Source organism: Pongo pygmaeus, chromosome 16 (assembly GCF_028885625.2).
Source record: "Pongo pygmaeus isolate AG05252 chromosome 16, NHGRI_mPonPyg2-v2.0_pri, whole genome shotgun sequence".
NCBI lineage: Eukaryota > Metazoa > Chordata > Mammalia > Primates > Hominidae > Pongo > Pongo pygmaeus.
In genome coordinates, this window is record NC_072389.2 from 88,775,325 (window position 1) to 88,790,422 (window position 15,098).

Sequence of the window (15,098 nt, forward strand, 5' to 3'; positions counted from 1 at the left end):
TATGATTTTTGTCTTTGGTTTATATGCTGGATTACGTTTATTGATTTGCGTATGTTGAACCAGCCTTGCATCCCAGGGATGAAGCCCACTTGATCATGGTGGATAAGCTTTTTGATGTGCTGCTGGATTCGGTTTGCCAGTATTTTATTGAGGATTTTTGCATTGATGTTCATCAGGGATATTGGTCTAAAATTCTCTTATTTTGTTGTGTCTCTGCCAGGCTTTGATATCAGGATGATGCTGGCCTCATAAAATGAGTTAGGGAAGATTCCCTCTTTTTCTATTGATTGGAATAGTTTCAGAAGGAATGGTACCAGCTCCTCCTTGTACTTCTGGTAGAATTCAGCTGTGAATCCATCTGGTCATGGACTTTTTTTGGTTGGTAGGCTATTAATTATTGCCTCAATTTCAGAGCCTGTTATTGGTCTATTCAGAGATTCAACTTCTTCCTGGTTTAGTCTTGGGAGGGTGTATGTGTCCAGGAATTTATCCATTTCTTCTAGATTTTCTAGTTTATTTGTGTAGAGGTGTTTATAGTATTCTCTGATGGTAGTCTGTATTTCTGTGGGATCTGTGGTGATATCCCCTTTGTCATTTTTTATTGCGTCTATTTGATTCTTCTCTCTCTTCTTCTTTATTAATCTTGCTAGCAGTCTATCAATTTTGTTGATCTTTTCAAAAAACCAGCTCCAGGATTCATTGATTTTTTTGAAGGGTTTTTTGTGTCTCTATTTCCTTCAGTTCTGCTCTGATCTTAGTTATTTCTTGCCTTCTGCTAGCTTTTGAATGTGTTTGCTCTTGCTTCTCTAGTTCTTTTAATTGTGATGTTAGGGTGTCAATTTTAGATCTTTCCTGCTTTCTCTTGTGGGCATTTAGTGCTATAAATTTCCCTCTACACACTGCTTTGAATGTGTCCCAGAGATTCTGGTATGTTGTGTCTTTGTTCTCGTTGGTTTCAAAGAATATCTTTATTTCTGCCTTCATTTCGTTATGTACCCAGTAGTCATTCAGGAGCAGACTGTTCAGTTTCCATGTAGTTGAGTGGTTTTGAGTGAGTTTCTTAATCCTGAGTTCTAGTTTGATCACACTGTGGTCCGAAAGACAGTTTGTTATAATTTCTGTTATTTTACATTTGCTGAGGAGTGCTTTGCTTCCAACTATGTGGTCAGTTTTGGGATAGGTGTAGTGTGGTGCTGAAAAGAATGTATATTCTGTTGATTTTGGGTGGAGAGTTCTGTAGATGTCTATGAGGTCTGCTTGGTGCAGAGCTGAGTTCAATTCCTAGGTATCCTTGTTAACTTTCTGTCTCGTTGATCTGTCTAATGTTGACAGTGGGGTGTTAAAGTCTCCCATTATTATTGTGTGGGAGTCTAAGTCTCTTTGTAGGTCACTCAGGACTTGCTTTATGAATCTGGGTGCTCCTGTATTGGGTGCATATATATTTAGGATAGTTAGTTCTTCTTGTTGAATTGATCCCTTTACCATTATGTAATGGCCTTCTTTGTCTCTTTTGATCTTTGCTGGTTTAAAGTCTGTTTTATCAGAGACTAGGATTGCAACCCCTGCTTTTTTTTGTTTCCCATTTGCTTGGTGGATCTTCCTCCATCCCTTTATTTTGAGCCTATGTGTGTCTGTGCACATGAGATGGGTTTCCCGAATATAGCACACTGATGGGTCTTGACTCTTTATCCAATTTGCCAGTCTGTGTCTTTTAATTGGAGCATTTAGCCCATTTACATTTAAGGTTAATATTGTTATGTGTGAATTTGATCCTATCATTATGATGTTAGCTGCTTCTTTTGCCCATTAGTTGATGCAGTTTCTTCCTAGTCTCGATGGTCTTTACAATTTGGCATGTTTTTGCAGTGGCTGGTACCGGTTGTTCCTTTCCATGTTGAGTGCTTCCTTCAGGAGCTCTTGTAAGGCAGGCCTGGTGGTGACAAAATCTCTCAGCATTTGCTTGTCTGTAAAGGATTTTATTTCTCCTTCACTTATGAAGCTTAGTTTGGCTGGATATGAAATTCTGGGTTGAAAATTCTTTCCTTTAAGAATGTTGAATATTGGCCCCCACTCTATTCTGGCTTGTAGAGTTTCTGCCAAGAGATCTGCTGTTAGTCTGATGGGCTTCCCTTTGTGGGTAACCCGACCTTTCTCTCTGGCTGCCTTTAACAATTTTTCCTTCATTTCAACTTTGGTGAATCTGACAATTATGTGTCTTGGAGTTGCTCTTCTCGAGGAGTATCTTTGTGGCGTTCTCTGTATTTCCTGAATTTGAATGTTGGCCTGCCTTGCTAGATTTGGTAAGTTCTCCCGGATAATATCCTGCAGAGTGTTTTCCAACTTGGTTCCATTCTCCCTGTCACTTTCAGGTACACCAATCAGACGTAGATTTGGTCTTTTCACATAGTCCCATATTTCTTGGATGCTTTGTTTGTTTCTTTTTATTCTTTTTTCTCTAAACTTCTCTTCTCACTTCATTTCATTCATTTGATCTTCCATCACTGATATGCTTTCTTCCAGTGGATCGAATTGGCTACTGAGGCTTGTGCATTCGTCAAGTTCTCGTGCCTTGGTTTTCAGCTCCATCAGGTCCTTTAAGGACTTCTCTGCATTGGTTATTCTAGTTAGCCATTCGTCTAATTTTTTTTCAAGGTTTTTAACTTCTTTGCCATGGGTTCGGACTTCCTCCTTTAGCTTGGAGTAGTTTGATCTTCTGAAGCCTTCTTCGCTCAACTCGTCAAAGTCATTCTCCATTCAGCTTTGTTCCGTTGCTGGTGAGGAGCTGCATTCCTTTGGAGGAGGAGAGGCGCTCTGATTTTTACAGTTTCCAGTTTTTCTCCTCTGTTTTTTCCCCATCTTTGTGGTTTTATCTACCTTTGGTCTTTGATGATGGTGACGTACAGATGGGGTTTTGGTGTGGATGTCCTTTCTGTTTGTTAGTTTTCCTTCTAACAGTCAGGACCCTCAGCTGCAGGTCTGTTGGAGTTTGCTGGCGGTCCACTCCAGACCCTGTTTGCCTGGGTATCAGCAGTGGAGGCTGCAGAACAGAGGATACCAGTGAACAGCAAATGTTGCTGCCTGATCGTCCCTCTGGAAGTTTTGTCTCAGAGGGGTACCCGGCCGTGTGAGGTGTCAGTCTGCCCCTACTGGGGGTGCCTCCCAGTTAGCCTACTCGGGGGTCAGGGACCCACTTGAGGAGGCAGTCTGTCCGTTCTCCGATCTCCAGCTGCGTGCTGGGAGAACCACTACTCTCTTCAAAGCTGTCAGACAGGGACATTTAAGTCTGCAGAGGATTCTGCTGCCTTTTGTTTGGCTGTGCCCTGCCCCCAGATGTGGAGTCTGCAGAGGCAGGCAGGCGCCCCTAGGTGGAGTAGGTGGTGTCTACAGAGGCAAACCTCAGCAATGGCGGGCGCCCCTCCCTCAGCCTCGCTGCCACCTTGCAGCTTGATCTCAGACTGCTGTGCTAGCAATGAGCGAGGCTCTGTGGGCGTAGGACCCTCCGAGCCAGGCACGGGATATAATCTCCTGGTGTGCCGTTTGCTAAGACCGTTGGAAAAACGCAGTATTAGGGTGGGAGTGACCCGATTTTCCAGGTGCCGTCTGTCACCCCTTTCTTTGACTAGGAAAGGGAATTCCCTGACCCCTTGAGCTTCCCGGGTGACGCGATGCCTCGCCCTGCTTTGGCTCACGCTCAGTGTGCTGCACCCACTGTCCTGCACCCACTTTCCGACACTCCCCAGAGAGATGAACCCAGTACCTCATTTGGAAATGCAGAAATCACCTATCTTCTGCGTCGCTCACGCTGGGAGCTGTAGACTGGAGCTGTTCCTATTAGGCCATCTTGGCTCCACCTCCCTCACCTTTACTTATTCTGTTTACTGCTTACTTATTCTGTTTTTACAATTTATAAAACTAGTTTTGGAGCTGAATTTTGGGGAATGGACTTTAATATCATGAGATTATCAAGACCATCTGCTGCATTTTTTTGTTTTTTAAGCATCTTTTCCATATATAATTTGCATGCCATAAACTTTGCCCTTTTAAAATGCATAATTTAACGGTTTCAGTGTATTCCCAGAGTGAAACCATCACAATCATCTATTTATTATTTCAAACTCACAGTATTCTGGGAAACCAGTGTCAGCCTTCAGGGACCCCTAGATGGGAAGCTGTGATGTGCTAGCAGCAAGGCTTGTTCTGATCAGCCATATTCACTGATAAGGTTTTGTATTTTAAATTTTGTTTTGTTTTGGTTTTTTTGTCCCACTTTGCTGAAATCTCCACAACATTCCCAAATCTTACTTTACTCTCCATATACTATTATTATTTTAGAGACATGGTCTTCCTGTGTCACTCAGGCTGGAGTGGAAGATTGCAGTGGTGCAATCAGAGCTCACTGCAACCTTGAACTCCTAGGCTCAAGGAGTAGCTTGGGCTGCACGCCTGTAGTAGCCAAGCTACTCCTTGGACTACCTCAGCCTCTTGAGTAGCTTGGACTACAGGCGTGCGCCACTATGCCTAGCTAATTTTTTTAAAAATTTTTTGCAGAGATGGGGTCTTCCTGTGCTGCCCAGGCTTGTCTCAAACTCCTAGACTCAAGTGATCCTCTTGCCATAGCCTCTCAAAGAGCTGGCATTACAGGCGTGAGCCTGTAATGAACCACACCCAGCCATCCTATACAAAAATAGTTTATTTGACATAAAATTTGGTTTTTATTCTCCCATGAGGGGATTAATCTTAAACAGGTAAATTTCCCATTGGGGTATGAGAACAGAAAAATTCAGGGTACAATACAGATAATTTCCCTTGTTATATAGACTATTTTGCCCACTACAGAATAATTGGGGGTACCCAACAGGGTACCACCACCCCCAAGAATGGAAATAAGGGAAAATCTGAATTCCTTCAAGAGAAATTCCAGGCACCTAGCTAGCCTTGAGAAGTAATGAGCAACTTCACAAGCAACAAGGTAATAGTGGATTAAAACAATAGCCAGAAAAAGTTAGAGTCACAGGATGTATGGTTCCCTATAGAAACTAAAGTTAACATTTTAACATATGTCCCTGAGTAGTTTTTCAGGAAATCTAGATCCCTACCAAACGGATCCACTGGCACAGAGACCTCCGGTTAAGAGGGAACTGAGGCTAAACTCTGACTGCCTTTCTTTGTCCTACATTTCTTCCTGAGGCACCTGGAGGAGATCACACCCAAGGGCCAGATCTAACATTCTTTTCTGCTGATTCCAAGTCTTTAGGCAAAACTTCCCTTTCTTAACCAATTGCAAATCAGAAAATATTTGAATCTACCTATGGTCTGTAAGCCCCCACTTCAAGATATTCCACCTTTTCAGGTCAAACCAGTACATAGCCTCCATGTATTAATTTGTGACTTTCCCTATAACTTCGATCTCCCTGTCTTTAAAAATCCTTACATGTAAGACATCAGGGAGTTCAGGTCTTAAGCATGAGCTGTTTGATTCTCCTTGCTTGGTGCTCTGCAATAAATGCCTCACTGTTTCTGGCTGCAAATCCTAATGTCAGTGTTTAGCTTTGCTGTGCCAAGTAAGTGGATGCAAGCTCGGTAACATTACCCATTAACTTAGAGAAAGTTTTTTTGCTTGTTGGTTTGGTTTGTGGGTTTTTTGTTTTTTTTTGGCTAACTAAACTTTCAGGATATTAAAAAATGTTAAGATTAAATTCTACTTACAGAGGTGGGCAGGTCCTTTCACTGTAATTCTCACACTGCGACTTCCCAAAGGAACAGCGATTACATTTTCTTCTCCTGGGAAAGAACAGAACACAACTGCAATAAAACCAGTACACTAAAGGCCCATGAAAATGAGCAAGTCAATCAAAACTGGGGGCATCTGCAAAATATTCTTAACTATATTTCATTTCTGTAATCCTAGCACTTTGGGAGGCCAAGGCGGGCAGATCACTTGAGGTCAGGAGTTCGAGACCAGCCTGGCCAAAATGGTGAAACCCCATCTCTACTAAAAATACAAAAATTAACCAGGTGTGATGGCGTGTGCCTGTAGTCCCAGCTACCCAGGAGGCTGAGGCAGGAGAATTGCTGGAACCCAGGAGGTGTAGTCTGCAGTGAGCTGAGAACGTGCCACTGGGCAACAGAGTGAGACTCTGTCTCAAGAAAAAAATAAATAAATGTTTGGAAATCACCAACTATGTGTAAAGCAGATGAATATTACATAATTTCATTTAAATACACCCTTAAATAACATTAAAGAAACGTTTAAAGTAGATGCACTGCCTACCTCAATTGCCTTTACTCTCATGGACCAATCCACGTGCTTTGATGAGGGTCTGCAAACCGTGGCCCCTGGGCCAAATCTAGCCACACCTCTTCATTCATTCATTTAAGGCTGTTTATGCTTTTCAAGGTAGAACTCAGTTGTAGTAATGAAGACCATATGGCTCAATAAGGCTAAAATATTTATTGTACTATCTGACTTTTCACAGAAAAATTTCATGATCCTTGGACTAGACAATTACCTACTAGAAATCCTGGTCCTCAGAGATGTTTTTTCACACTGCTACATACTCTGATAATTTAATTTTTGTGTTCACGTAATAATCTAAGCTCATATACGATATTTTGTCTCACTAGTCCCCTATCTGAACATTCTCTGTTTCTAAATGAAACTAGAACATTATCAATGATACGAATTACTTCAAGCAGATGTTTTTGTCTAACTTACGCAAAACAATTTTTTTTGGATAAACTCTCCAGAGTGAAATTAGTGAAGCAAAGGATATCAATATATTGATTGACTAGTTTGCAAGTTTTTATTAAATAGAAATACCTGTTTGTTATTAAAAATCAGAAAATGCAGATAAACAAAAATACAAAATAAATCTTTTTCTAATCCTATTGCCCAGAGATAATCACTTCTAACACTTTGATGAATGTCCATTCCAGATTTTTTGTTTGTTTTTAACATGTATACATGTAAAAGGAAAGACTGAACCATACCTAAATGTCCATCAATGTGGAAAGATTACATAAACAAGAACATCCATACTAAGGAATACTCTACAACTGATAAAAGTAATGATAAGAAGCTATATGACCTGACGTGGAAAGCCTGCCAATATATACATTGAAGACTTTAAAAAAGGAAGGTTAAAAAATAGGGCAGTGGTATCTTGGATATGACACTAAAAGCACAGGAAACACATGAAAAAAGACTAAATTTGACCAAATCAAAATCAAACCTTTGTGCACAAAAGGACACTATGAACAGAGTGAAGAGGCAACCCACAGAATGGGGGGAAACATTTGCAAATCACATCTTGGAAAGGGGTTATTATCTAGAATATATAAAGAATACTTGTAACTCAACAACAACAAAAAACAACTCATTCAATAAAAAGGACAAAAGGACTTGGATTTCTCCAAAACAGCTATACTAATGGCCAATAAGCACATGAAAATGCTCAATATCAATAATTATTAGGGAATTGAAAATCAAAACCACAATCAGGTACCACTTCACACCCATTAGGATGAGAATTATACAAAAAAAAAAAAACAAAACAAGCAGAAAATAACAAGTATTGGTGAGGATGTGGCAAAAAGAACCCTTGTGAACTGGTGGTGAAAATGTTAAATGGTACAACTACCATGGAAAATAGTATGGCAAGTCCTCAAGATATTAAACATAGAATTACCATATGATCCAGCAATTCCACCTCTAGGTGGAATTGAAAGAATTGAAAGCAGGGACACAAACAGATATTGGTACATTCATGATCATGGCAGCATTATTCCCAATAGACAAAAGGAAGAAACAACCTAAGTATCTATCTGTGGATGAATGGATAAGGCTGTTTTTGTTCTACAAATGCAGAATTGAGTCATGGTAATGAAGATTATACAGCTCAATAAACCTAAAATATTTACTGTGCTATCTGGCCTTTCACAGAAAAAATTCATGATCCTTGGCCTAGACAATTACCTACTGGAAATCATGCTTCTCACAGATATTTTTTGGTATATACCTACAATGGATTATTATTTAGCTTTTTTTAAAAAAAGGAGGGGGCCAGTCATGGTGGCTCACATCTGTAGTCTTAGCAGTTTGGGAGGCCAAGGCGAGAGGATGGCTTGAGCCCAGGAGTTCAAGACTAGTCGGGGCAACATAGGGAAACCCGGTCACTACCAAGAAATTTTATAATTTTTTTTTAATGTGGGTATGGTGGTGTGTGCCTGTAATCCCAGCTACTTGGAAGTCTGGGGTGGGAGGATCACTTGAGCCCAGGAGGTTGAGGCTGCAGTGAACTATGATCAACCCATTGCACTCCAGCCTGGGTAACACAGTGACAGCTTGTTTCGGGCAAAAAAAAAAAGGAAAGGAAAGGAAATGACGCATACTACAACATCAGTCATTTTAAGGATGCTAGCAAACAGCTCATCGTTTTGAAAACTGGTAAGGAAAAGATTAATGCATTCATCATGCTTTGTTGTTTTTCTTTTGTTTTGTTTTGTTTTTGTTTTTTGAGACAGGGTCTCACTCTGTCACCCAGGCTGGAGTGCAGTGGCCTGATCTAGGCTCACTGCAGCCTCTACCTCCTGGGCTCAAGCGATCCTCCCAACTCAGCCACCTGAGTAGCTGGGGCTACAGTTGCATGCCAGCATGCCTGGCTAATTTTTTAATTTTTTGTAGAGACTAATTTGAACAAACAAGCAAAAGTGATAAAGACTTCTGAAAAATCCTCTCCTCCATAAAATCAGTAAAAACACCAGCAAAAATGGTCAGAACCAACATTTTTAAAACTCTGGAAATTAACCAAAGGCTTGCAACAATCTGAGCAGTAATTATCAAAGAAAAGTGCTCAGTAAGAACAGTGAGCTTTGTGGCATGCTAAGCTGCCTATTTCCATCTCTCCCCATTCTCCACCTCCATGGTAACCTTGAAAACAACACCCCATAATCACAGTGCTAACCAGCAGCCTGGCAGACTCTGCAGGGGTAGAATGGGTTTGGAGCTCCTTCAATGCCCAATTCCCAATTATTATTTGACCTGTGTAGTGGTTCCCTGGAAGACTTCACTCACAAAGCTGTCTTTGGTTTATCTAACTGGGAGTTTGCCCAGTGTAAACAGCTTTTCCCCAGGAGGCATTTGTCCAAAACAATCAGAGATACTTGTTTAACATTGAGGTTGCATGAGGTGGTGGATAACAAACAATTGGGGAAAACATAAGCTAACCAAAAAGCTGGGAATGAGATGTCCACAGGTAGCTTTGAAAAATTCCAACATATTCCTGAAAATCTAGAAGACCGCATGTCTATGTGGGGCTCTGCATATGCCAGAGCTTTGTGCATGCCCAGAAACAACCTGAGAAGGTCCTAAGCTGTCATCTATGGCTAACCTACAGACTCTGAGGAAGCAGGAAGTAAAGGCTAGAACAAAGTTGTCAACTACCTTGGCTGAGTGTTGAAGGTATAACCCAACATAGACACATAAGCACACACACACACACAGACACAGACACAGACACACACACACACACACACACACACACACACACACACACAGCCCACTAAAAATAACCAACTCTCCATGAAAAACCAGGTAATGCCAGGTCCGGAGTAGGGAAAATTCAAGGTGGGCTTGGAACACCTGTTGCTCTAGAAACCAAGGCAATGTCTAAAATTCAATGGAATTATGACAAAAGAAGACAGTTTAAAGTGCTCCCACTGGCTACATTTTGGACAATTTGAAACCCAAAAAGAATATTGTCAGTAATATATAAAACATTAAATAAATAAAAATCTCTGAATACAGAGTGAGAAATTCAGAAACAGAAACCTTTTTTTAAAAACAGAAGAATGAGTGAAGAAGGAATGAAAGAATTAGAAAATAACCGTTTGCAACTCTCTGTGTTAAATACTGTTTCAGGCAAGGATCATCAATGTACACTAAAGCCACGGTGTGAAAGAATGTTGCAAGACAGAATATTTACACCTTGTCAAGGCATCACTCTGCAGATTTCTTACAGGGAAACACGGATCTATACAAAAGAGTATGCGTAGTTCACCACCTGTGTGAGTAATACTGGATCAAGCTGACATCATCAACTTCCTGATATGACGCAACATAAATCACGCATCACTTTTGATGTGCTGCTGCCACAAATGTTCAATCCAATTCTAATTAAACCGAAGACCTTACTGATCGATTCACAGGAATTACGTGAGGGAGATCAACAAATTAAATGGAAAATGATCAGACAAATCCAGAATATGGGACATGCTACAATACAACTGGAATGAACTCTTTACAAAGTCAATACCACGAAAAAATAAGTGCACTAAAAAAAAAAAGACTAAAGAGATAGAAAAACTAAATGCAATAAGTGAGGCTTGACCAGTTCAAGGGGAAAAACAACTATAAAAAGAGAAATTTTAACATAGATTGGATATTAGATAATATTTAGAAATTATAATTTTTTAGGTGTACTAGTGAGACGATGTTATAAAGAAGATCCTTATTTTTAGAAGAGTCATGCTAAAGTATTAATACTTAGAAGTGAGTGTTGTGATGTCTGTAAATTAACAAGGGTCAGCTAGCTAGTTGGATGGAGGAATTAGATAGATAGATAGATAGATAGATAGATAGATAGATAGATAGATATAGAGTGACAGATAGGGATAATGAACCAATGTAGCAAAATATAAGTAATTATTGAATCTAGTTGAAAAAATGTACAGTAGTTAATTGTGTTATTTTATCAACTTTTATGTATGCTTGAAAATTTTACACAGTACAATTTTGGGGATAAAACTACATTCCAATGTCACTAACATCTATTTGATACCAAATTCCTAAGTAAAATATTTGAAAAGAAAATTTAATCATAAATTTGAATTATGCACTATATACAAATGAAGTTTACCCAACAAATGCTAGTGTTGCTCAAATTTAGGAAACCTACTAATGTAATTTACCATATTAATAGACAAAGTAGAAAAGTTTGATTACCTCAAATAAGTTTCCAGCATTTAGTAAAATTCAGTCATTATTCCTGATAAAAATTCTGTATATAAAATAAAGTAAATGTTTGTAACATCATTTACAAATGCAAGTCGTGATTAATATGCTTAATGCTTAAACATTAGAAACACTGCTGTTTAATTGGGGAAATGATGGGATACCAGTTAGCACCATATGACTTAAGAGTTTTTAAAAGATTAGCCAAGGTAATTAGTCAAGAAAAAATAGTCTAAGCATTAGAAATCAAGAAGAAATTAATATTAAAAAATTATTAGATTTTAGAAATACCAACAATAATCATTTAGAAAAATAATGGAAGAAAATGCCCCATTTGCAATGGCTAGAGAAAAGATGGAATATGGTGGAATGAACTTTTAAAAAATGGGCACAACCAGCTGTGCGTGGTGGCTCATGCCTGTAATCCTAGCACTTTGGGAGGCTAAGGTGGGTGGATCACCTGAGGTCAGGAGTTCAAGACCAGCCTGGCCAACATGGTAAAACCCTGTTTCTACTAAAAAATACAAAAATTATCCAGGCATGGTGGCTGGCACCTACAATCCCAGCTACTCAGGAGGTTGAGGCACGAGAATTGCTTGAACCCAGGAGGCAGGGGTCGCAGTGAGCCGAGACCATACCATTGAACACCAGCCTGGGCGACAAAGCAAGACTCCATCTCAAAAACAAAAAAAAAACAAGCCAAATTATGAGAACGGATAGGCAAAAAAACCTCACTGAATAAAAAGAAATTGTAAAAAAATTTATACCTAATGATCAATTCTGTATACTTCTCAAAAGCATACATGTTTATATGGAAAGGTGCACACATACACATCCATAGGAAATATCTTAATAGAAGCAACCGTTCATCCTGTTTAGACCTCTAAAAAGTGGAACTGGTTAGGAGTTTGTGGATGGTAGAGGGTGACTTTTACTTTCCATTTTATATCCTTCTGTGCCATTTGAAGTTTTTATAAGTTTTATAAAAAGTACGTCTTAATTTTACAATATAAATTATCAATATATATTATGCATCCTCAACCACTTCACCTCACCCCGGGCAGGATACACACTAATATGATAACAGGTGTAATCTCTTGGCAGTGTGACTGAATACATGACATGTTTGTCAATTTCCTTGCCTGGATATTCTGGATTTTTTTACAACAAATATACAGCATATTATATATGTAATAAAAATTGTTTTGAAAATACATATAAATTAGAAAGCTTTACTGAACTGAAGAAAACCTATTTGGGCGGATTGGTTGGGCTCTCTTGCAAAATCTTTGTGAATATAGGCTGTGGTATCTTGGGGAGGCATTTGTCTTGGGGTGTGTGTACATATATGTGTATATTCCAACCATTGTCCCATTGATAATTATACACTTTAGTGAAACCTTGCAAATCAAACCCGCTGGCAGTTGATTTTAGCCAAAAAGGCTCAAACTTGAGGAAAATGTTCTTCTGGGTGGAGCTGCCTACTATATAACTCTTGGAGAGAAAGCACACTGCCAAGCACCCAGGCAAAGCTAGGAACAAGGAGCATCCTATAAGGATCATCTCCTAAACTGGAATTCCCTTTCATTTCTGTAACCCTCCACTAAAGTTTGATACATTTGTAGAAGTCTCTGTGATACGCTGATAAGGCAGTACTTCCCAAACATTTTTCCTAAATATGAATCATCTAGAAAACTTGTTAAAACACAGACACCTGCTCCACCCATAGAAATTCAGATCCAGCAGTTTAGGGTGGAGCCCAAGAAAGTGCCCGACCAGCAGCAGCCTCTCAGGTGATGCTGATACTGCTAGACTGTCAGCCACATTTTGAGCAGCACGGGTGCAGGATATAGAGAGGGAGAACTCAAGTCAGAAAGGGCAGAAAGGGAGGACTGGTCCATAGTCACAAACTTTTCAGCATTTCTTCACTGTCCTGCAAGAGGCGGCCCAGTTCTAGGTCTGACCAGAAACGAAGTGAGAATCCTGTGAGGCCAAGGATTTTAAGAAGGCAGGAGCCAGGAGTACCAAGTGCTCTGCAGATGAGGGCTTAAAAGTGCCTTTTGGATGAGCAGTAAAGAGACTGTTAATGTGCTTTGCCAAAGCAGTTTCAATCAAGTAGCTGGCACAGGAAGCTGTGATCTGAGGAATACATGATGATGAAAAATTAGAGACAGCAAAAGTGTAAACAGTTTTTTCAAGACTTGGCAGTAAAGAGTAGGTGAAAGATTAGGGCGGTAGCTGGAGACGTGATTACGTTTAAAAGAGTGTTCTATATATATATATAATTTAAAAATATTTTTATATATAAATATTATACACCCATATACATACACATATATAAACATACATATACACACATATGTATATACACACATGTATATACACACAAATACACAGACATTTTTAAATTATACTTTTATTTAAGATGGGAAGAGAGCCGCTGGCCATATTAACACTGATAGGAAAGAGAGAGTGAAAGAAGATAAAGGAAAGAGAGGGGATGATGGGTGGAGTGAGTTCTCTGAGGACACAGAGGAGCTGGAATGCAGAACGCAGATGGAGGCATTAATTAGTCTTGGAAAGGAAGACAGACATTTGTGCCTCTGTAGCGGGAGGAAGCAGGGAATGGATGGGTGCAGCTGCAGGGCGAGGTCTGTTCTGATGGTTTCTGTTTTACTTGGATTTTTTTTTTTCTGATCTTCCTTGGAGCCTTGCATAGAATCAGTTTTTGTATTATGGTGCATAAATGTTTGAAAAGAAGGTATATTTCCTCACCATGCAATGCTCTGTTACCTATTAATGTAACATTAGCAATTATATTGCACAGATTCTTTATGTAATTTTCAGTCACTTCAATGTATTAAAGTCTCGCAGAAGTTTTACTGATTTCAATTTCATCTAACTACAGGGGATTTTTCTTTACATATTTTGATGTAATGGCATTTGGTTCACAAATTCTTTAAACTATTTGTTTTTTGATTATCAACAAAGTACTCATTTTGTATTTTTGCTTGAAATCCTACTTGTACTGATACAAAGACTATTACCCATGCTTTCTTTATCTTACCCTTCAGAATGGGCCATTCACAAACCACAGACAAATGGCCTCCTGGTAAAGGCCCCCCTTGGTCTGGAGGTAGACCTGGGGCTGGAGGCGATGATAAAGAGAGGAAGCAATTGTAAGTACAGTAAGAAAGAGCAGACTGCTGCTTGTGGTTCAGCACAAGCTCAGTACAGACTGTCTGAAACCTCCTATCAGAAGAATGCAGATGGCATTGCCAAGCAGGTCTGATTCTAAGCCTGCTTTGAAATCCTATAGTTTCTAATGGTCTATAAGCCAATTATTGAAAACATATCGGACGGTGGCTGGGCGTGGTGGCTCATGCCTGTAATCCCAGGACTTTGGGAGGTTAAGGTAGGAGATCACTTGAGGTTAGCAGTTTGAGATCAGCTTGGGCAACATAGTGAGACCTTGTCTCAACAAAAAATTTAAAAATTAGCCAGGTGTGGTGGTACATGCCTGTAGTGCCAGCTACTTAAGAGGCTGAGGCAGGAGGATCCCTTGAATCCAGGAGGTCGAGGCTGCAGTGAGCCATGATTATGCTATTGCATTCAGCCTAGGCGACCATGTCTAATTTAAAAAAGAAAACATATAAGATGGAGAGAAAAGGCTTCCTCTCCATCCCATCCTATGGTGTCGCTAACAGTAGGCTCATCTCTGGGACACCTAGGTTTGTTGTTGATGGTGGTAACTGGTTCCTGCTGATCACATTCATTGTTTGGAATTATTCCAAAACTGTCTTATTGAAATTTGGTGGTAAGAGATTCTTGATAATCTCTTGGAATAGGAATATCTGTTCCAATGGGTTGTTATGAGTGTTCAATGAGGTAATATATGCAAAGGGCTTAGAAAAGAACCTGGTGCCAGTTAGGGGTTGGGTAAGTATAAGTTATTATTAAAACCATGTTGAGCACTTACTCTGCCACCAGGCAACATGCTAAGGAACGAGATAAATTACCTCATTCATTCTAATGAAAACTCATTTCTACAATTAAGACAATTAAAATTTTACAAGGTTAAAGTGAC

General features: G+C 39.6%; 1 protein-coding gene across 10 annotated transcripts in view; it reads right to left on the minus strand.

The window, feature by feature from the left end:
• The window catches only part of ADAMTSL3 (ADAMTS like 3), a 388,887-nt gene that overhangs the window by 182,550 nt on the left and 191,239 nt on the right, over positions 1–15,098 (minus strand). For all 10 annotated transcript variants that reach the window (XR_010123993.1, XR_010123994.1, XM_054451684.2 and 7 more), the window contains one exon: positions 5,707–5,781. Coding sequence is in view for 8 of the 10 variants with exons in the window: in XM_054451684.2 (XP_054307659.1) it covers positions 5,707–5,781 (75 nt within the window). In the remaining 2 variants the exon portion in view is untranslated. The remainder of the gene's footprint in view (positions 1–5,706; positions 5,782–15,098) is intronic.